This window comes from Buteo buteo, chromosome 2 (genome assembly GCF_964188355.1).
Source record: "Buteo buteo chromosome 2, bButBut1.hap1.1, whole genome shotgun sequence".
Classification (NCBI taxonomy): Eukaryota; Metazoa; Chordata; class Aves; order Accipitriformes; family Accipitridae; genus Buteo; species Buteo buteo.
This window is the reverse complement of record NC_134172.1, coordinates 64,023,710-64,044,942: the sequence shown is the minus strand read 5'-3', so window position 1 is coordinate 64,044,942 and position 21,233 is coordinate 64,023,710. Positions and strand designations below refer to the sequence as shown.

General features: G+C 49.4%; 1 protein-coding gene across 1 annotated transcript; it reads left to right on the top strand.

Moving 5' to 3' along the window:
* The first annotated feature begins 1,967 nt into the window (after positions 1-1,967).
* MAP1LC3A (microtubule associated protein 1 light chain 3 alpha) lies at positions 1,968-20,899 on the top strand. The gene is made up of 4 exons (XM_075058663.1): positions 1,968-2,126; positions 12,736-12,791; positions 19,005-19,111; positions 19,649-20,899. The coding sequence occupies exons 1-4, from the start codon at positions 2,087-2,089 to the stop codon at positions 19,809-19,811; spliced, it is 366 nt and encodes a 121-aa protein (XP_074914764.1). The 5' UTR covers positions 1,968-2,086; the 3' UTR covers positions 19,812-20,899.
* Positions 20,900-21,233: the final 334 nt, after the last annotated feature.

Here is a 21,233-nt window from a genome sequence, read left to right as displayed (position 1 = left end):
TGGTTTCACAAACATCCAGGGGTGCTTATTATCAGCGGCATTTACCCTGTATGAATGCTGGCATGCTATACATAAAGCTTGCTGTTGATCTAGGTCATGCTAGGACAGCTTGCTGGTGCTGGGTTGTTAGAGCTGGTTCCTTCCATCTTTAAACCTTTGACTGCTCTGGGGTTTTTTGGATTTAAAGTGCACCTCCTTAAATAAGGAGTTTTGCCAATGACATCAGTAAGAATAGGCAAGAGAGGTATTAGTGTGCGCAAGATTTTTCAGGAAAGCCAAGGGCTGAAGGAAGAAGTGTATAAATCATACTCTGCTGGATTAGAAGTAAAACTTCCTTGATCCATGTCCCATTTTTGCAAGTACATTAACATGCTGAGAAGCTCCAGAGCTTCCATGAACCAGCGTCTTTTCTCCCACTCTTGGTGTATGAATAATCTTCTGTGGAATTATGGCCCCAAAGAGTTCCTCATGCCTCTCATCAAAACGGTGTTAATGCTTTATAACAATGGTAATAAAAAATCCTTTGCCTGAGGATGCAGTCTGTAAAGTTGATCAGCTTGCCACATCTAATTCAACATTACTGTTTTCCCTTACCTATTTTCTGATTAAAAGGATCTATATTGGAAATGAATGCCTCTACCTGTATCTTAATTATAAAAGTGGATCTAAAGAGTTTACGCTTCCTTACCAGTATGTGTTTAATTAACTACTGCTACTGCTTGGTCAACGAAAATCCATTATGTTAGCCATGAAAGTAATTGTTTCCTTTCTTGGGTAAACTCTACAAGGAGAAAAGAATTTGATTATTTTAACTGTCAACACTTGTAATAATTGGAGCAGTTTTTTAATAGATGCATCTTTCACATCTGTTTTTTACCAAGGTTGTACTTAATCCTTTAACATTTTGCATTCACTGGTGTTCCATGCCAATTCACTGTAAACAATGAACCATTGCTTCAGCAGAATACAGTTTGTATTGCGGCATACGTTGAGGGGGAATATTAAATGTGGCTCTTTGTGAAACACTGACATTCTGTTTGCAGTTGTTTTTTGATTCATTTACAGTAGCTCCAGAAATAGCCTGCCCTATTTGTAGTTGTGCTGGGGTCTTTAAAATATCCAGGCTCTGAACGCAGTAGGGAAAACAACAGGCTCATTAGTTGAGAAATGATAGAGGTAGCCGTGGGAATTGCAAATACCTCATTATCTTGGTGAGGCTGGTTTACGTGCAGGTTTGTTGACTGTAGAAGCTCACAGATGGACCCATGGTCTGAACCGCCTCAGCTGGCATCCTCCCATGGATGCTTCCCTCCCCCCAGTGCTGGCTAAGGGGAGCCAGCGGTAACACTGGGGAGACGTCTGAGCCGAGATCTCCGGAGTGCTGGAGTCATTGACACCTCCGTCCTTCCAGCGCCTCTCAAAATCGCAGCCCAGGTTGTGCTTCTGCTGTCGCCAGACAAGGCCCTCTGGTTGCTCTCCTCTGACTGAAGCAAGAGACCTGCTGACGCTCGGGCCCAGCCTCTGAGGGAACCGCGCCGTCCTCTCGGTAAACAGCCGTGCTCTGTCATCGCGTCCCTTACGGACTAGAAACGGCCTTTCCGGCCACGGCGACGTCTCTCTCTCTCGTGTTCGCAGCACAACGGCCCGGTGCGGTCGCTGCGTGCTGGTGACGAGGAAGAACACCCCTCTGAGGGGAACCGTCCCAGACCCCCGCGCGCGACGGTCGGCGCTCGGAAGCAGCGTTTGCACAGAGGCGGCGGCTGCTGCTGCTGGCAGTCCGCTAGTCAGAGCGGGGTGGGGGGGGAAGAAGGGCCCGAGCTGTGCCGTGACCCGCGGAACCACCGAGAGCTCGGTCCCTCCCGGCGGGGCCGCTCCCGCCCGGGCCGCCGTCCCGCCGGAGCACCCGGGGGCCTGGCCACGCCCTCCCCTCCGCGGGAGGCAAGCCCCGCCCCTGCCGGGCGTGCCGCGGTGACGTCACCGGCCCGCTCCGCCGCAGCCCCAGCGCAGGCCGCGCCGCCAGACGGAGCCGCCCGCCGGCACCCGCGCCTCGGCCCGGCCAGGCCCGGCCCGTCGCCCCCCGGCCGCCATGCCCTCGGACCGCCCCTTCAAGCAGCGCCGCACCTTCGGTGAGCCGGGCGGGGGTGGGGCTGGGGCTGGGTTGGGTGCGAGTCCCCGCGCCCTCCCCGCCGCGCTGACCTTCGGGGCGAACTCCCCCCTGCCCCGCCCCCCCCCCCCGGCCCCGGTGCGACCGGAGGCTCGGCCGCCGTGGGGCTCCGCCGGGAGAAGCCGGGCCGCGGGAAGGGGAATCGGGGGGGGGGCGGCGGTGCCGCAGCCGCCGCGCGGTGATGTCATCCCGGCCGGCAGCGCGGCGGGGCGCCGACCCCCGCACCGGGGGCCGCAGCGGGTCGCGGGCCGTGCGGCGGGGACAGCGGCCCCGGGCTGGGGGACACACGCGACACCAGGCGGTAGAGCTGGAGGCGGGGTCGCGGGCTGGGGGGCGTTTGGAGCCTTTCCCCGCGGGTGTGCAGGAGCCCTGCGCCTGCTTGGCGGGCGTGCTCCCGAGCACAGGCCGGCCCCGGTACCTCACCGGCCCCGGTGCCTCACGGCCGAAGCGTGCGGAGCGTTACTCTCCACCAAAGTACGTCTCTGCCCACTTCGTGCCTGCTTCGTATCAACTTCGGTCGTTACCCCTCGACAGGGGAGGCGGTCGCTCAACAAGCCTCCGGTTTTTATAAAGCGTGGAACAGCGAATTTGTTCAGGACGAGCGTGGTTGGAAGGGCAGCTGCTATAGTTGAGGGCAAGAAACGCGTGTGCGGTGTTTGCTGAACCGTCGCCGTCCTGTTTCGCATCTTGTGTATCAATCCGAGTGACTGGGGTGAGGTGGTGACTGCGGGGGGCTCTGAAATCTACGGGGCAAGGGTAGTAGCCAAGAGGTAAATGTTCTTGTTTCACTCTTGCCCTGGGTCCAGTCTTGACGCTTTTGGGTGTCAGAGCACAACGCCCTCCTCAAAAACTACCTTCCATGCTCCCCATCTAGTTAGTATTAGAGTAGTAGTTGTTCCAAGAATTTGATACACCCTCTCTAATTGTCCCTGAGACCCAGAAGAGTTAATGCTCACGTCATACCCGTCCCTTTGTTAAATGTATGTGGGGGGAAAACTCAAATGACAAGGAGGTGACCATAGAAGGTACCAGATTTGATTGCCAGACCTGATAGTGAAATCAGGTGAAACATCAACTGCTGCTTCTCTTGACCTTTGCCAGCTGGCATTGGGAAAGGTGCATGTTTCTGGCAGGTTACATCCCAAGGGGGGTATCAGTTGAGCTTTACTGCTTGACTAATGCTGAAATCGATGTATTCATGCCAAACGAGGCCTCATTTTGTGTCAGATACCGTCCAGATGCAGGTGAGGGTGTGTTTCCTATGTGAGTTTTAAAATTTGAGCTTTTTCCTACTGAACTGCTGATTCAACCCCTCGCTGCTCTCTTGGAAACTGTAAATATTTGGTAATTTATTGGTGCAACCCTTCTGGCCTTGAATGCTTACCCAGGCTTCTCCTGCCACAGCGACCAAGCCAAGTGAACGTGCACAAACAAGAATAAAATGAAGCCTGGGATACTTCCTTGGGACCCTGCTGTGTTCTCCTAAGCTACATATTAAAAGCAGTAAAGTCCTAAATCAAACCCTTAGTAACTACCTACTGTTAAATTGGTGAGAATCAGCTTATTATGGTCGGGAGGAGTCTGGTTTGCCTTTGCAGATCACTCAGACTTTGTATGAGCCAGAAGGAAAACAAAATCCGAGGCTCAGAGTAGTTGAAAGAAAGCAGGATTAAAATAGCCCAGGAGGGAAAGGGGGGGGCGGGGGGGGAGTTGGGTGCTGGCAACTGCAAGTGCTTCTTGTTTCTGTGGACTTTCCTCTGCCCTTTTGCTCTCTCAGCTGACTGGTCTGCAGAGCTCAGCCAGGAGGAGGGGAAGGAGGAGGAGGAGGAGGAGGAGGCCTGGCAGCCCACTCCGTTGCTTTGGGTCAGGGCTGGAATTGCTCGGTTGGAGAAAGTAAATACAGCTTGTTTTCGTCTTTGAATCATTACACAACAGGAGCAGGAAGCGATTGTTTATAATGCAGTTGGAGAGGGCTGATGGAAAACATCACCAGTGACACTGTACCCTCAGAATGGCTTAACTTTTAAGGCTTCAAAACTTTATAGAAGTGGAATGGTTCCAAAAAAACAGAGAAAAGGCAGAGTCAGGAATATGACTGTTTACAAAAGGCACCCAGGCTCCAGTTTCACGGCAAGTGGCTTGCTTAGGTCTTGGTCTGCCACCCCGTGCTAAAGAGTCTGCTTTTGACAATGCATCTTTTCCCCCTTCTTGTATTTTTTAGATTTGTTTCTCCATTAATTTCTTCTTCTTGATCATCTGCTTTGTCTTCGTCTATCCTGAATAAAATTTCTGGATTTCTGTTCATCATCGTTGAGGACTTTAGAAAGGGACTGGCTGGGAAATGCCAGGGGTTTGAGCCAAGGTGTGCTGAGGGCACCAAGCGCTGACTTCTCCGATGATTTGATGAGCCATTAGTGGTGAGAGAAGAGGGTGATGCTCTGTGACTTGGTCTGGTCCTTGGCACATCTGCAGCAAAGCATCTTTGGTTTGGGTGCATGGGGGTAAAATCTGACAGTAACTGTCTGCTTTCATGTGCTGAACCTGACTGTAGATGCTGAGATGGCTGTCTTCTGTGTAAGTCAGATCCATTGTAGGAGTCCAAAACAATTCCCAGAACAGAACAAAGCTGTGGTCTGTGTTAAAGGAACAGGGTGTCCTGGCTGGTGGTGAGAGCATGCAGCAGCCTGATGACACCGTCGCATTTCCCTAAAGAGGGCGAGTCCTTCAGAGTATTGGGTAGAGCTCGCACCTCCCACTGTTCTTGAAGTGGTTGTTTTGAATTGGCTGGTCTGCTGTTGCAAGGCTGCCAACGGGCTTCAAGCTTTGTTTTCAATGCAGTACATAACCAGTGTGGTTACAGCCGTGGACCTTAAACCTAGACTGGTCGGCTAACTGCAAGTAAGTTGGCCTCGTGCCCCAGCGTCCTGCCGAAATGGAGGCACTTCACAGTAAGACACATACATGTGTGTCTTGATGGGTCAGCTGGAGCCCCTGGCTAGGTGACAAACATAGATAGAGGTTTGGCCTCAGCCTCTATGGACTGAGTATTCCCATCCTGGGTTCAGTCCTCTGGGAGATCTGCCTTTAGTTCTGGGAAGCCACTTCTCTTTAGAGAAAAGGCAGTGGTAGATAAAGGCAGTGTGTGGAGCTGAGTACCTTCTCCTCTTGGCTCTGGGAAAAAGTGAAGCATTGCCTTCTCTAGGGACTCATCTAGCATAAGCCAGCTGTACTTGTACCAGTTGAAAGACCAACAGTGGATGAATTGTCTGTCTCATCCACCATCCTGTGCTTGTAATGGTTTTGCTTGTTGGGGACTTGGAAAAGCATCTCGGTCTTGATCTGAGGTTGATTAGTGAGTCAGCTTGTCCTCATACTCTGTGCTCGGAGTATTCATGCTCTAGCAGTTGTGCTTTAAGAGCTGGGATTCCGTGAAATGAGGCTGCTGTTGCAAGTTGGTGCTTAGCTGCCTGTGTCTAGTTGTACTAATTACCAAGGACGTTCTGTGACATGATTTGATGTGGGGTTAATGATCAGCATTGAAGAAAATATTGGTACAAGAAGAACTGAACAAACATCCAGAACAAAGGCCAGCTAGACATGTAGACCACAAATATTGATTTTTTTATTGTTATTCTTTTATATAACAAAAGGTCCTGACTGGCAGCCAAGAACAGTAAAACCTGTATGTCCTTTATTCTTTACTTAATACTTTCTTCACTACAAAAACTTCAGATATCCCCTTGAGCCAGAAGGGTGGAGACTGATGAATCTAGGAACTGTGACACTGATAGACTCTTGCTGCCTCCGTCATCGAGTAGCCATGAGCTACAGCCAAGTCACCTCCCTTGGCTTCTGTGTTCCTTCCCTGATCAGTCCCAGTGGGGATCAACGGTCAGGAGAGTCACTCAGGAGGTCTTCCAGTGTGTCACCCTGCTTGTGTGATGTTCTGCACTCAACCTGCAGGGTGTAAACACCTCTGGCTGTGGTCATGCAGTTGTTTGCTGCCTTTTGTCTTCAGAAGGCAGTTTGGAAATAGGCTGTAAGAGAAAACGAAGGAATAAATTCAAGACTCTTGTGTCTGGCACATCCGCCCAAATAGGCCCTGCAAATCCCTGCTTGTTTGTGCACAAATATGTTCACAGATACGTACACAGCAATGACCCGGACTGTGCAAAGTCTCTTTGTGCATGCATGTGTGTGTTGTTCTACATTAAAACACAGTTCTGTCAGGAGTGCCAGTTCTTTGTTTGAGCGATTTGAAGTGTCCTGAGTAGTTCTGAGAAATTTGAGTGCATTCCTGCTCTCTTGGAGGCTTATAATTGTGAAGGTTGTCAAGACAGAAGAAAAGGTCAAACAAAAGCTAGAGGGAAGCCCTTTCAGAGGACAGCCTCCTGACTGCTCCTGTGGAGGGACCTTGCTGTTCTTTTTCCAAGGCTAGTGAAACTGATTAAATGTTGAGAAAAAAAACAGTTCCTTATCTGGAAGTCTGATGTAAATACTCTGTATGCCATCCAAACATGGCACAGAAGGTATTGCCCATTTGACCCCCATGCTCAGGAGGTGTAGTGAATTGGAAACCCTGTTTTAAGCTGTTTGAATGATGGAGGTCATCAATGATGCTCATCCTGCATGGCCCACAGCAGGGGGGACATGGTACTGTGCAACCAGAGAACAAGTGTCTTGACATGAATTTAGACTTCACAGTTGTTGTGTGGCTCTGCTTGGTCACGAGCTGAGCCCTTATTGTGGACTTGCCAGAGACAAATACTCATTCCTGGAGCCAGGCTCAAAATCATACTCAGTTAAGTTTTGAAACTGCTAAAAAAAAATTAAGGTGGTTCCTGTTTGTCTTTTAAAATCCATTTTCAGGCTCTACTCTGGAGTCAGGAAGACTGGGAACTTACGCAAATGAACAAGACTGCTGAGATTCTTTCACAGTCACAGGGCTCCAGGAGCTAGGCATTCAAAAATCCTTCCAGACATCACACATCTTGTAATGAAGCTGTAACAGTGAAATGGATAGTCATGCAGAGAAGTCATCCCTTGCTCCATGTTCATGTTGGTAATACCTTCCTGTGAGAGTGGAGCATATGAGGCATAATACACCGTGTTGCAGAGACACACATTCTATCAGACGTTAAATTTAAAATGGTGTAGTTTTGGTCCTGAGTCATTCATCCTGTCCAGAGCTCCCCAGCTTTGCAGACAGAAGAAGTAAAATACGACCAAGGATCAGAATCACTGTCAAGTTTCTGCAACACTGCTGTGCTATGTAGCCTGGGACAATAACCCTTTCTTAGTAGTGACGACAGCTTTCCAGGGCACAGCTGGCCTCACAAGCTTTGCCCTCCTTTCCTGGATGTGGGAGTCTCCTCTTGCTCCTCCTGCAGTGCCAGTGGCCTGAGAACAAGCTCTCCAGCATTGGGCAAGAGCAGGTCAGGTCAGCTGTTGTGTGAGCTGTGACACATCCACAGGGGTGTATTTCCTGGTGGTTAGAGGTGTCTGCCTTAGGGTGGTGTGATACTACAAAAATACTTATTGACGTTCATCTGGAATGACGTGCATAACTTGCCTGTGTCTTCAGCAGTTGCCAGCTCATCCCAGACATCCTGATTTCAAACCATCCAATTCCTCCTCTCCTTGCAGAAAATATCTTGGAGAAAGGACCATGTTCTAGCAACCCTCTGCTCTGGGACTGACCGGAGCAGCTTCTTGAAGAAACATGTTCATTTTTGCATCTGCTTCAGATCTGAGGCAGATCCACCCCCAAGCTGGCTGACAGGGTGTCTTGTGGATGGCAGCAAGAAAGCCATAGGGCTGGCAGCCTGCTGCAAGTGGCAGGGATGTCTGCACGCTCCCTTCGTGCCGTGGGCAGTTGCACCCAGAGCGCTGGGATGTGGGGCCACAGGGAGAGGCAGTAGCTCACGGCTGAATTTCTACTCTCTGCTTTGCTTTCTACACGCAGCTCTTGCTCAGCTCAGGAGCTGTTGACCTGGTAGCACATTGATGACGTTTCTAGGTCATGTTTTTTCTTAATGGTATTTTCTTAGCAGCATTCCTGTTGGTCACAGGCAGTAGGGCTGGTTGTAGAGTCCATCTGCTGCCCCAGGGCAGCACCAGTACCTGACCAGCATTTGTCTAGTGTCTCCTGAAAAATGCTGTCCCTTACGCAACTGCACTGTTGGAGAACTTGCCATGTGTTTTCCTTCTGTTCCACCATCTGTATCTTTTGTCTGATTAAGATCTTTTGCATCCAGGGTTGTCCTTTCTTTCTGTGTCTGCACAGCGCCCAGCACAGCAGAGACCTGTCTCCCATAGCCAAGGTTCCTAGGCACTGCTGATAAAAAAGGTTAATGCTTGGAAAGTCTGGCTTAAAATTTTCTACTCTTCTCCCCAACTGTCATAATGATCTCATCCTGCATTGCCATGGGATATGTTATGTGCCCACATCTTTGGGAGAACAGCTTGAGAAGGACCTCAGTCAAGAAAACAGCTGAGATTCTGGTGTTTGGGGCAATTTGCAAGCTTTCCTGTTGCTACTTAACAGTTGAAACAGCAGTTGGAAGAGAAATAGGCAATTTTCCTGGCATATGCAATGCTGCAAAAATATTCCTGTCTTTCAGCAGGCCCTAGCAGGCAAATTTTGCTAGGAATAACCAATAAAAAGTGTGTGGTTTTCATCCTGCTGCCATCTTGAGCTCTCACATCCTGGCACTGGCTTCCCTCGTGGCAGATGTGCAGTGCCCACACCTGGGAGCAGAGACTGTGCTCTTCCCTCTGTGTGCAGTTTGTTAATCTTTGCTCAGCTCCTTCAAAACAGCAGCTGGCTGTAGCCCCTTCATCCCCTCTTGCTTGGAGTCCCTGAGCTGCTGAAATCGGTTGTGGTGTTCTGCTTCTCCTTGCAGTGAGGAGGGGTCAGAGAAAAAAAAGTAGATAAGGACTGGGTTGTATAAACAGTTCTGGTTCACTTTACATATGGGCTAAGGCTTTACAATAGCCAGGTGCTACAGAAAAGGGGAAGGTCTTAACCTCAATTAGCACAGCTACAGTTTGGGAGAGCTGCAGGAGAAGAACAAGGCTTGTAAAATCAGACCTGTTGTGTATGAAATGTGAGTGTGCAGACACTGCTAGTGAAAGGGTGGAGGGAGCGTACCTGTCTGCAGTGCCGTAGGTGGTGTGAGGTTGGGTGCTAGGCTGGCATTTCCATTGGTCCCTCTGAAGTGCCCTTTAGTGGTTTTATCTTTATTCCTGTGACTTAGATTAGACTACATATACATTAAATTAAAGGTGGTATTTATAATCATTCCTTGCTGTGTGATATTGAAGATGCTTTCATGAGACACAGGATCAACTGCTAGCTCCCACTCCAGGCTGAGGAGGGTGTGGGTGACCGTCACCTATTTCCAGCAGGAGATCTCTAGCACCTGAACTATTGTGCGCACAGAAATTACCCTTGTGCAGGGTTTGATGCAGGATAGCTTCTCCTGATTCCCAAGCCTGTTTGGTTGGATCTCCAAGGCTAGGATGGGACTGAGTGTGCTCTTAGCAGAGCTTCAAATGTCCTGGAAACTTCTGCCTGAATCTTCAGGCACCTGAACGACTTAGGTGGGGTTGCTCCCAGTTGCCTTCCTGAATGAAGTTTCTGAAATGGGCATCTCCTGGGCAGAGGACGAAGTGCAGTGCTTTAGGTGCTTGTAGTTGCAATCACACGTACCTGCCGAAGGGATCCAGCAGCCCCTGGAGCAAAGCAGCACCTACTGTCATTGCATTGCGGTAACCTGCAAATCAAGCCACCTCCCACAGGGTCCTCTGAGGTTAGAAGGGCTGCAAATGCCCTGGGCCCATCTGATCAGAGGGACCGACTGGCTCTTGGGCACATGGCAGGTCTTAAAAAGTGAGACAGGGAGGCTGCCACTATGGTACAGCAGACCTGAGGCTAGTTGAGAGCTTTACCACCTGTGGCTGCTCATGCCCTTAATTCCTGCTGAGTGTGTAGTCAGCAAGACCTGGAAGAAACATCCTGCAGCAGCAGCCTGGCCTGCCTCTGTCCAAGGCACCTGCAGTCTGCAGCCCTCGGGAGACAAAGGACTGTGGTTTCAGGGGTGGGATCCTGAGATGCTGGCGTGTAGCTGGATGGATGATGTAGCGTTTTATTCTCTGTGTGGTATCTTTTTCAGTGTGATGGGCAGGGAGCACCTCTGGCTCCTCTGTGGAAGCAAAGGTGATGATGGCTGCCAGCCTTGTGCTGGAGTTGGCGATGCTTCCAGGGAGCAAGAAGGGGTATCGGGCATGTAGTTGCCCATTGGCACATGCAACCTAGACTAGTTGGATGCTCTGAGATTATCTACATTGCTAACCATGATAACATGCAAAGGCTGCAAATTTGCCTTTGGCAAATTGCTTCTCTAGACCTGTCTCATAATTACCTGCATTGCTAGGGCTTCCTGTGCAAACAGTTCTGTGACCCTACAGGGAAATGCATGATGTCTAGGAAGTTCATCCACATGGCCATATGATAGTATGGAGAGACATGCAGGATAGGGTAGATACTGAAGCTGGAAAAACTAGCCAGCCATGAGGACACAGCTTTCTGCAGGGTCTGTTAATACCCAGCAAGCCTGAGTTGACTGCAGTCAAGCTGCCTAAAATACTTATGCCAATAAGTGTTGTCTTGCTCTGGATCTCCAGCCTTTCAGATGCTCTGACCTGCTGAAGCTTGTACACCATGAGCATGTGGGAGTGGAGCTCTGCAGAAGGTTGGGCATGCGCTTCTGGCTGGCTGCTCAAGTTGGATGCTATGCATTGGGTGCTTGTGTGCTGGGTGCTTTTTGTCACCGTGTCCTTCAGCATTCCTGAAGAGGCATTGCTGCACTAGTGTCACGTGCAGTGCTGATGTCTGCATAACTCCTTGCTGATTGGGACCTCAGGGGAAAATTGTATCACAATTGTATCACATGCCCTGGAGCATTGAATAGGGTGAAAAGGAAACATGAAGAACCACATCTTCAGTCATAAAACCCAAAACAATCATGCCTGAATTTTCCATTAAATCCAAATAATCTTGCTCTGTCTTGCTAGCCCATGGAGTCCTAGAGAAGAAAGGTCTAGCAATTCCTAGCAGAGGGATATTTTCCTCTCAGAGGAGACAGAAATGGTACTCAAAAGCTTCTGTGATCCAGTGATTTTGTACTCTTGTGGCCTCTAAAGAAACTCCGGTCTTTTCCTGAAGTAGCATCTAGCCAAATTCAATTTATAAGCAATAAGGTTTTACTGAGTGGTTAGAGGGGAAATACTCAACGTTTGCGGGGAGAAAACACATTCAGACACATGCACTTATCCTGCCCTGTATGATCCTGCTGGGTCGAGAAACTGGGGCTGTGTGAAGCAGGTAAGGGGAGTCAGGCTTGAAGCAGGTGCTGCACCAGCAACTGTGTGTGTGGCAGGATGATCCCATGACAGATCCTGTGATACCCAGATCTTGCATTTCTAGGCAGTCCTTAGTCGCTGGCCTTCACTTCCCAGCTTACCCTCTGTGATCCATGAAACTGCTTCCCCTGGGCACTTCAGAGGAGCCATTGTAGGTTGCGAATCACTTCCTAGAGTAATGGTAATGCAAGGAGGAGCTAAGGTCTGTAGCGTCCCAGGAGGAACATGCACGGAGCCATACCTGGCCCTGGTACGGCTTCTTCCCCTCTGTTCTGCTGCTTTGAACTGTGAAAAGTGGAGAGCCCTCTGGTAAAGCAGTGAGGGGGCATTGAAATTCTCCTGTAAGCTCGAAGAGCATACCAGCTTTTATGTGCTGCCTGTTGTGTGTGTGAGTGACACTCCACGTGAACTCTGGAGGAAAATGGGTTAGAAAATGTGAGAACAACTGTAGAAAAAAACTTTTAGTACGTGGGTCATCTCCTTGCTTAAGTTTTTCTTCCTGTTTCCACGACAGGTCTAGAAATGCTTTCTGTCAGGCCAATAGCTGTTGTAGCTACTATGTAGATCTATAATAGTGAAGGAGTCCTCCTTGGCAAGGTGTATCTCTTTTGGACTGAGGCACTGTGCCTAATAATGTTTGGAAGTGTGCAACAGGCAGAAGGAAATGGCTAAAACCCAGCCCCAGCTGGAGAATCATCTCCTCTGGGGAAGCAGCCAGGAGACACAAAGATCCTGAACTTCTAGAGCTGAGACCCTAACGCTGTGCTGCTGCCCAGCACTGATGGTCATGAGCTGCATTTTCTTAAGGTAGATTTAGGAATACAGTTTTCTAATCTTTATGGTCTCATTTAAGTTATTTGGTTTCTATGTTGTTGCCCAGTTTTACCGGGCAGGGTAGCATGTCCCTGCCTTGGGGGGTGATTGAGGTGGTAGGAAGCCATGAAGGGCTGATCCCTGAAGCCGACATCTGGCTGGCCTTCTCACTGCTGCAAAATGTTCAGAAAAGGCCTGATGAACAGAATTTGCATTTCTTTTGCCATGTTCCTCTTTGTGAGTTTGTGGCTTGCAGGGTGATTACCTTGTTTTTGCCTGAGCTAGCATAGCCAGATGTTTCTAACTTCATTTCTTTACTTCTTTCTTTCCAGCGGATCGTTGTAAAGAAGTACAGCAGATCCGAGAGCAGCATCCAAACAAAATCCCGGTAAGTTATCATTCTTGCTGTTCTGCATTAGACTTTGTTCTCATGACCCCTCTGTGCTAGCCTCCACCAGCCAGCTGTGGAGGTTACAAAACTTTGCTCCCCAGAATCAACACAGGACACTCTCCATGAGACTCCAGTGCCTTGTGCATGCCAGCTGCTCGGTAGTAGACAACATTCTCAGCAGTGCAAAATACAGTTTTTCTCTTAAGCTTCATGCCTGCCCTAGAGGCAAGGAACTGATTTGATCTCAAATCTACTTCCGGGCTAGTGCAGCAGGAGAAAACTCTGAAATGGCCTTCTTGTTGTTGTTGTTGTTGTTGTTGTTAGAGTAGCTACCTGATTTTTCCTGGATAACCTGGTAAGGATTTCTCTACATCTGCCCAGAGAAAGATGTGTGAGATGATCTTTGCTGTATTGAAAGCAAAAAGACTCTGTTAGGATAATTCATAATGCAGCCAAACAGTCACACCCGCTCTGTGCTTTCCCAGCACCTGTTGTTGACATGTGTAGGTAAGACGCCATGAGTTGCCTCCAGTTCTTCCTGCCCATGTCAGACCTAATATGCTGTCTTGCTCTTTGGCTATGAGTGTGCTTTTGATATCCTAGCTGAGTATTTGCTTCTCTTCCTAAGATGGAGAACTTACAGAAATAACATACTCAGGGCTTGCTCGAGTTAGTATTTGCAATACCATAGCATGTATGACCGAAAAATGGGACATGTTCCTAGTTCAACTCGCTCTCAGTATTGAACATCAGCATTGTCTTAAAATTGCGTACAATCTCTCAGTATTTAGCCTTCAGGGCTTAACGTTTCAAACTGCTTTTGGCACACACTAGTCCATTCCTGCCTCACTCTTCTTTTAATTTTTAGTATAGCACCTTCTAGCAAAAATAATTCTCTTCCTTCTGTTCCACCACCACTGTGGTATCCATGTGTTGTCAGCTCAGCAGAGCAGGACTTGCCCTTTGCAGCATGCTGAATACCAGTATGCCATATCATCTACACATTTATTGACCACTGCTTTTAACATGGTTTTCATGGCATTAGGCTGGCTCTGCATTTCTCCAGAGCTGTGGCAGAGCTAATTACAATGCCTTAACACTCTAGCAATAAGGACAGGCTAGAAATAAGTTGTACATAAAATGTACACACATGCCTAATCAAGTGCCTGTACACAAATGCGTTGCCTGGGAAGTGAACAGAAGGAGCCAGAGCTCTGTATCCACATGCAGAGTTTTACCAGCATTACTGAAACGTGGTGGGAGCGCTTCCATGGCTGGAGTGCTCTTTGTGTTGGGGTCAAACACCGTGTGCCCCAGGAGAAGGCTTCTGTGTCATCAGGGCCTGGCCACTGGTATGGTTGTCTGGGGAGTTGTGTGTGCATGGGGAGGTTTGGCCATGGCAGACACCTGAGCCCTCCCACACCTGCTCCAGTGACCTCTTTGTTCCGTGCCTTATTGTCCTTGATAGTGTCCTGAGTGCCAGCATTGTGGGAGGATGAGGGACTCTGCTAAACGCCCAGCTGCTTTGCTTTCCTCGGCTGACTGATGTGACAGGGGAGGATACATTTAGCTGCAAGTTTTGCTGGAGCAGTAAAAAAATCAGGAGAGAAGGGTGTTGAAGGCCTTGGGGAGTCCAGCTGTGTTTGTGTCATTGGTATCTCTAAAGGCCTGGTCCTGAGTAGACCCTGACACCAAGTTTGATGCTGTCTCTTCTCTTTTACACAGCGAAGTTCCTGTAAGTCACTGTATGTAGCTTTCAGTGCTAGGGCTGTGAGCAAAGCCTTGTACTGCAAAATGGAGCATGGTGTGGGGGATACCTGTGGGTCTGAGCAGTCCAGTGCAGGCAAATTGGCTGCAGGAAGGTCTTGGTCTTCTGTGAAAGGCAGGAGCTGTGTTTGCCAAGTGACTGGCTTCCCTGGTGAGGCACCTGGAATTAGCAAAGGGGTTTGAGCCCACAGCCCAGGGGGAGTTAGGGAGAAGATGGCCCAGGTTACACCCTTATGGCTGGCAGCAGCTGCCCTCTTCTTGCATCTCCAGTTTCCACTTGGAGCCCTTGGGCTGGTCCCATTTTGCTTTGACAGAGGTCCAGGAGGATTTGCAGAGTGCATGGCCTGGCTTTGTGCCTGTGCCCAGGGAAAGGCATTTCTCTCCTGTTTCCATGAGGGTACTTCCAGAGGAGGCTGAGGAAGGGACTGTGCCACATACACATGGGGGGACTGCATGGGGAGAGAGCTGTGTCTGTCTGAGCAGTGGAGACAAAGCAGTAGATAACCTGGACTCTGCCTGAGGCGTGGAGTTATCTGCTTCTGTTTGAAGGGAAATCACAGCCCAGGATGCCTCACTGGCACATGTACTAAAGAGATAGGCAGGAGCTAGGGGTTCCCCAGTGTTTCCTTATCTGCCTCATGCCAGGGGCTCCTTTGCTGTCTCTGCGTTCCCCAAATCTGGCTGCACTTCCATGGTAAAAAGTGCTGACCACAGGAACACACAGCTCTTATGGAGAAGGGCTTGGTTGCATTGGCAGTGAGATACTGCTCACGCTTAGGTTAGCCCTTGCAGGCAGCTGCAAGGCGGCTCTTCCTCGGGCGGTCAGAGCAAGCAGAGAGCTTCCTGCCTTCTCTCTGGGACCTCCATCCACAGCCTGAGCAGGTGCTTTAGAAATCATCTTCTGCCCTGTTAGAGGATAGACCAAGTTTATGCCTGCCCATCGCACTTGCCTGCTGTCAGCTCCAGTGCTCTCTTTCTGGAGCCCATTGAACTGGGGCCTGTTGAGGAGCAGCTACAAGCTTTAAGTCAGCTCCGGTGAGCCTTGGAGAGTCTAAAGTCACAGGAGAACAGCTTGTGCTGGGCAGCAACAGGAGCAAACCATTTCCCAAAGCACTGTAGTGCTAAATTCAGTGAGGCCTAGTGTGTCACAGGCTATAGTGCTGCAGAGGGTGAGTTAGGAGAGAGTCACCTCTCATGCTGATAGGGAAGGGTGAAGGTGTGTTTGGGCCATGCAGCAAGGTCTCTGTTAGGTTCTGTGATAAAAAGCTCATCTGCACACCCTCTGAGGAGCACAGAGAGGCTATGGTGGGTGAAGGAGCCCAAATAATGCCCTGCCCCGGCACAATGGTGGACAGAAACCCAAATTACTGACTTGGAGGAAGTAACAACCTTCTCTGGGCTCCTACGAGAGCTGTTTTGGGGAGCTGCAGACCCAGTGTCCAAGGCTGACGAGGCTCAAGATGGATCAACACCAGAGCACCTTTTGGACTGAGGGGGGTTACTGTATATATTCACACTAAAGGACTTCCACCCTGTTAGCCAGAGGGGGTCAGGATGAGGCTGTTGGTGCTGTGTGTGAGTGCTCTGCATGTCTGTGTTGATCTCTGTGGCTGGCCGTGTATATAGGTATGTATATGTTACATATACACATTTGTGTGTGTGTGTGCCTGCTGGGAATACATTCTCAGCCTTGCTGCTGGTTGGACCTGAGGGCATGGAGCAGTGGCAGTCTCGCCTCTGTCAGGCTGCCAGATCTGGCCCCATTCCCTACCAAAATCCCTTTCCACCTCTTCAGACTGGCCTCAGAACAAGGGTTTAGTTTATAAATGCTGCCTAAGCCCGCTCTGTGATGGAACTGGGACCCCAGGCTCTGCCCTAAGCCTTTCCACCTGTGCCCAGCTCATGTTATTTCTGCAGTGAGATCTGTGGTGGGTTCCCACTGGAAGAGCAGGTGTCCCACACTGAGGAACCCCCTGGCCTGAGGCAGCAGCTTGGAAAAGGATATGGGAGGGGAGGTGGCTTTGTATACCAGCCCTGTGGCCGCAGGGATGTAATATTAGCATTTGATCATGCATTTCCCTCCAAAGCTAGACAAGAATGTTTTGTCCATTGGCCACCTGTTCCCATAGCTGGGTTACCCAAATAGCAGCTCATGTTCTGGAAACAGAAACTCTTGGAGCTGTTCTACATGACAGGCCCTCTGTCTGCTCAGGGCACAAGGCAGCTGCTGCTTTAACAGCCAGGACAACCTTCTCGGCCCATTCTTGGATTAATTCAGAGGCTTTTTTTGTGGAATGGAACTGGCTGGTAATTAGAGATGTCTGCCTCCGTTCCTGCTAGATGTGAGAAATGAGGCATAGCCCAGGTGTACAGGGCCTTCTCTGCATGTGAAGGTATATGCACAAACAGTTCCTACGTAGCTGCTCCTTTGTGCAAACTACTGGTAAAAACTCAAGGTCCTGCTGTTGCCTCTGTGTTTCACAGTGGCCAGCCCCTTGAGACTATTCATCTCCCTATAGTCAAAATACTCATCTGTCCAAGTAAGACTCAAATACAGCAGGATGGCTCTGCTTGTCTTTGTACTTCCTCTGTCCTCCTGGAGGGAGGAAGGGATGTTAGCAGGTTGGTAGGGGGCATCCTGATCCATGATTTGATCTGCTGCAGAAAATTGTTCTTTCATCAGGTCCCCATCTTGCAAAAGGGGCCAAAGGAGCATTATCTGGCTTTCCCTGGTCTTTTTCTCTGGCACGCTTGCTCAGTATCAAGAGGAGACTTAGCCAATGTGAGAATACATTGGTGGACTCGTGGGGGCCTTCATATGCTGCTTGTCCAGCCCTTGGGCTCCTAGGTTCCCCTTGTATGAGCTTTGTCCAGGATGGGCTCTTCAGAGGGCATTTAGGTGCAGGGCTGTCACCAAGGTGCCTCGCACAACTCGCTCATCTGGGAACTGCCTGCAGCATAGCTTGGCCCATCCTGGTGGGCCTTGAGATAAGCCCTGCAGTCTGGGGAGCTCATCAGACATTCCCAGCTCACTGGTGATATCACATCATCCCAACCAGAGTGTCTGATTTGGCTTTGGTGTGGGCAGGCAGCAGGACATACATTGCTGCTGCTGATAGAGGCTTGTGTGTCAACAAATGATTAAGGGAAAGGCAAATCAATGTTCCCAGAGGTTTGCCTGATCCTTTTGGCTCCACAGAGCCATCTTCTGGGGTTCCTAATCTCTGCAGGCTGCTCCATCCTTCCACTGTCCAAAGGCATTTGCAGTCTCCTGTGTATTTTTGGAAAAGACCTGGGAAAATTATTTATGGGAACTCCTTGCCTTATAGTGAAAAATTATGTTCAGTCTCAACTCGGAAACGACAGTGAACTGATTGGTATACAAGTGTCTTTCTGTGAAGAATACAGCTAGGTACTGGAGAGATGCGAGAGTCAGAGTATCACTGTAATGGGAATGTATTGAGCTTTATCAGTAATATCATTACTTATTTTAAATGCCTACCACCTTGTTTCTTAGAATACAAATAGTACATTTCCAAGCTGGTTTAGAATAGCAGTTGTAGTTGTCAGCAGACACTCCTTAACAGAAGAAATTCATTAATTATAATAGCAGGAAAACGGAACAGAAATTATTGTTTAGCCATTTCAGAATGTAGGTGTGGTAAGAGCTTTCCCAAGCAGGACCTCTTGCAGGGGAGAGCAGGTTAGGCTGACCCTGTGGTGGCACTGTGCTGAAGTGCCCTGGAATCTCACCGCACAGTTGTGGTGGCACACGGGAGAAGTGACTATGGGTTTCTGATCCTTTTTGGAGTCAGTGTGTCTCAGTGTTAACATGAGGAGTAGGAGACTGGTGAAATCCAAACTTCCCCTTTCTGAAGGAATGCCTTGGGTGGCTTCGCAGTGATTTCTGAAAGCTGCTTGTTGGAATATCTGCAGCTCTTCCTGAGCAAGCAGGGTGATGCTGAATGGCAGCAGCCCAGAGTTGTGGCAGAAAGGCAAAGGAAAATGTCTCTTGCTGTGCACCATGACTGCAGTCCTTAGCTCAAACCAGCAAAACCCGTGGTTTTGGTCAGTCTGAAAGTGATGTTAAAATACACTTCACTCTTCTTCCGGTTCTCCTGCATGCCAAGGACGGTAGCTAAATCAATCCGCTAATGCCTACTGTTTCTCAGCCAGCCAGAGCAATTGATGCTTTAATTCACTTATCTTGGATGCTTTGCACCGTCTGGCTCAGGCAGACAGATGACTCTTTGCTGAAGAGCTGTCTACAGCCAACCTGATGGTCACTGCCTATGGCCTTTTTTTTGTTTTCCTGTGAGGGTGAAGCAAGGTGGGGCCCTACCTCAACTTTTCCACTTGTGCTACTTTGATATGTGTTTGACCTTGAGGCCAGTGCTTGGCACTGTAAACTGTGGCTAACCCTACCATTGACTTTCTCCCCAGGTCATCATTGAACGCTATAAAGGGGAGAAACAGCTACCAGTGCTGGACAAGACCAAGTTCCTTGTCCCAGACCATGTCAACATGAGTGAATTGGTCAAAATAATCCGGTGAGTGGGGTGGCCCCAACTGGCATGCTGTGAACCTGTTCTCACGCACAGGCCCTGAACACAGAGTGGTGGGGTGAGGATGAGGCAGAGGCAGCTGCTGAGGGTGGGGATGGGAACATGACAACCCCAGCATTCCTGTGTTGTGGTACAGACTGTTGGGAGAGCTGAGGGGAGGCAGGTTCTTAGCACCTGTTGAAGGACTGTGACCTTTTCCTCATAGGGACATTCCATGAGCTGATGAGGGGCACTCCAATCCCCTTCTTTTATCCTTCAGCTCAGATGGAAGAGGCCCCTCTGCTTTCCCCTTGCCAGCAGCACTTGGAGAAAGGGGCTTTGCAAAGTCCTGACTCAGGAGGCCTTGGAGCCCCAAGCAGCTCAGCTGGGCTTATAGACGCCATGTCCTGAGCGTGTGGGAGGAGGTCGTAGCTGTGCAGGCCTGGCCCCACGTGAACAGCATTGCTGGGGGGAGGTGGAACTTGCTGTCATGGTGCCTACCCAGGTGGGATGACCCAGGCCCTCCTGCCCTTGCCCCTACAGGCGTCGCTTGCAGCTGAATCCGACCCAGGCTTTCTTCCTGCTGGTGAACCAGCACAGCATGGTGAGTGTGTCTACCCCCATCTCGGAGATCTACGAGCAGGAGAAGGACGAGGATGGCTTCCTCTACATGGTCTATGCTTCCCAGGAGACCTTTGGCTACTGAGGCCTGCTGAGAGGTAGCATGTGGAGACGGATGAACTGTGGCACACAGGCCCCTGGCCTTGGAAGACAACACAAGCAGAGGCTCCCAAGAGGGGGACTGTGCTGACTCCCTTTCTCTCCCTCCCTCCCCTTCCCATCACCCTGTCACCAAAGAGGCTCATGGCTTGTGTTGGACTCCTGCAGCCCTTCACCTCTGTGTAGATTAGTCCTGCTCCCTCCACACACACGCACCCACGTGCGCACGTACGTACAGACACCCACGCGCACACGTGGGGCCTCGGCTTCCCATCCCATCCCACCCCCTTCGTGTAACCTTCAGCTGCTCTCACTGTGCTGTGTCTGTGTGTGTGCACGTGTTTGTAGCCTGCTGCCAAAACAGTTCGGCTGGTGATGGAGAGAGGACAGGACACTGTCGCCTTCACTTTCAGCACAGGGAGAGCTGCCTCTCCTCCGAGACACTAATAAAGGGCAGGAGGTCTGCAAAAGCAGCAAACAGATGCTACCATTGCTCCCGAGTTTTAATTGATTTTAATTACACCCATATCAGATTCTTGGTGCTACTGAGTAGATGTAGGCGTCTCTGTAGGACTGTGGATAATGTATATCCTTTAGATTTATTTTATTGTTTTTTTTGTTTGGTTTTATTTTTTTTTAGGGATAGATTGGAATGGGGAGAGGGGGTAATCTTTTCTGTGTTCTGTAGGTAAATAAATCGGGCTTCATTGCACTTTAAAGCGTAGTAGATGTCAGAGTGGAATTTACTTTTAATTTATACAGGTTTGCCATATATAGTGCTGCTTTTCTGTTGACAGTTGTACCTAGATTGTCTTTGTTTCTCTTTTTTTTAAAAATAAAATTGATTTCCCTTCTCTCTGTCTCCCCACTGCATGCTATTTTTCAGTCTCAGTGTGGCAAAGAGTTCACTCAAGGAATGTACTGATTTATATTTGCTATGTTCCTGTTTCTCATGTATTATACCAAAAAAATGTATATGATAAAATCCCACCCAGTTTAATCTATACAAAGGTATATATATATAAATATATATATATAAAAAATAAACATAAATTCAAGTCGTGTCTTGTAGGAGTGTTCTGTTCCCATCTCATTTGTCTATGTTAATGACCCTAGTATCAAGTAAGAGTGATGTGTGTTGCCCACGTTCGCTGGTGCATTCTATGCCTGCCAGGCTTTGGAGCTGGTTAGTCCAAGCTGTGGCAGAAGCGGCTGGGGTTGAGGGGCTGAGGCAAAGGTGGAAGCTGTTTAGAGGACAGAGTACTGGACAGTGATGTGGGAAACATGGTTATCCTTGCCCTACCTGTGACATAGTGTTAGGTAAGTCTCTTGTCCTGTGACCAAGTTTCCTCATCTGGGGGGAAAAAAAAAGAGGTGGAGAGCATTTGCAAAGTCTCTGCTTTTAAAG

Bases quoted from the DNA above. Each gene is read 5' to 3' on its own strand.
- MAP1LC3A (XM_075058663.1), top strand. From the start codon at position 2,087: ATGCCCTCGGACCGCCCCTTCAAGCAGCGCCGCACCTTCG. The intron at 2,127-12,735 runs GTGAGCCGGGCG...CTTTCTTTCCAG, and splicing joins CAAGCAGCGCCGCACCTTCG to CGGATCGTTGTAAAGAAGTA. The intron at 12,792-19,004 runs GTAAGTTATCAT...CTTTCTCCCCAG, and splicing joins AGCATCCAAACAAAATCCCG to GTCATCATTGAACGCTATAA.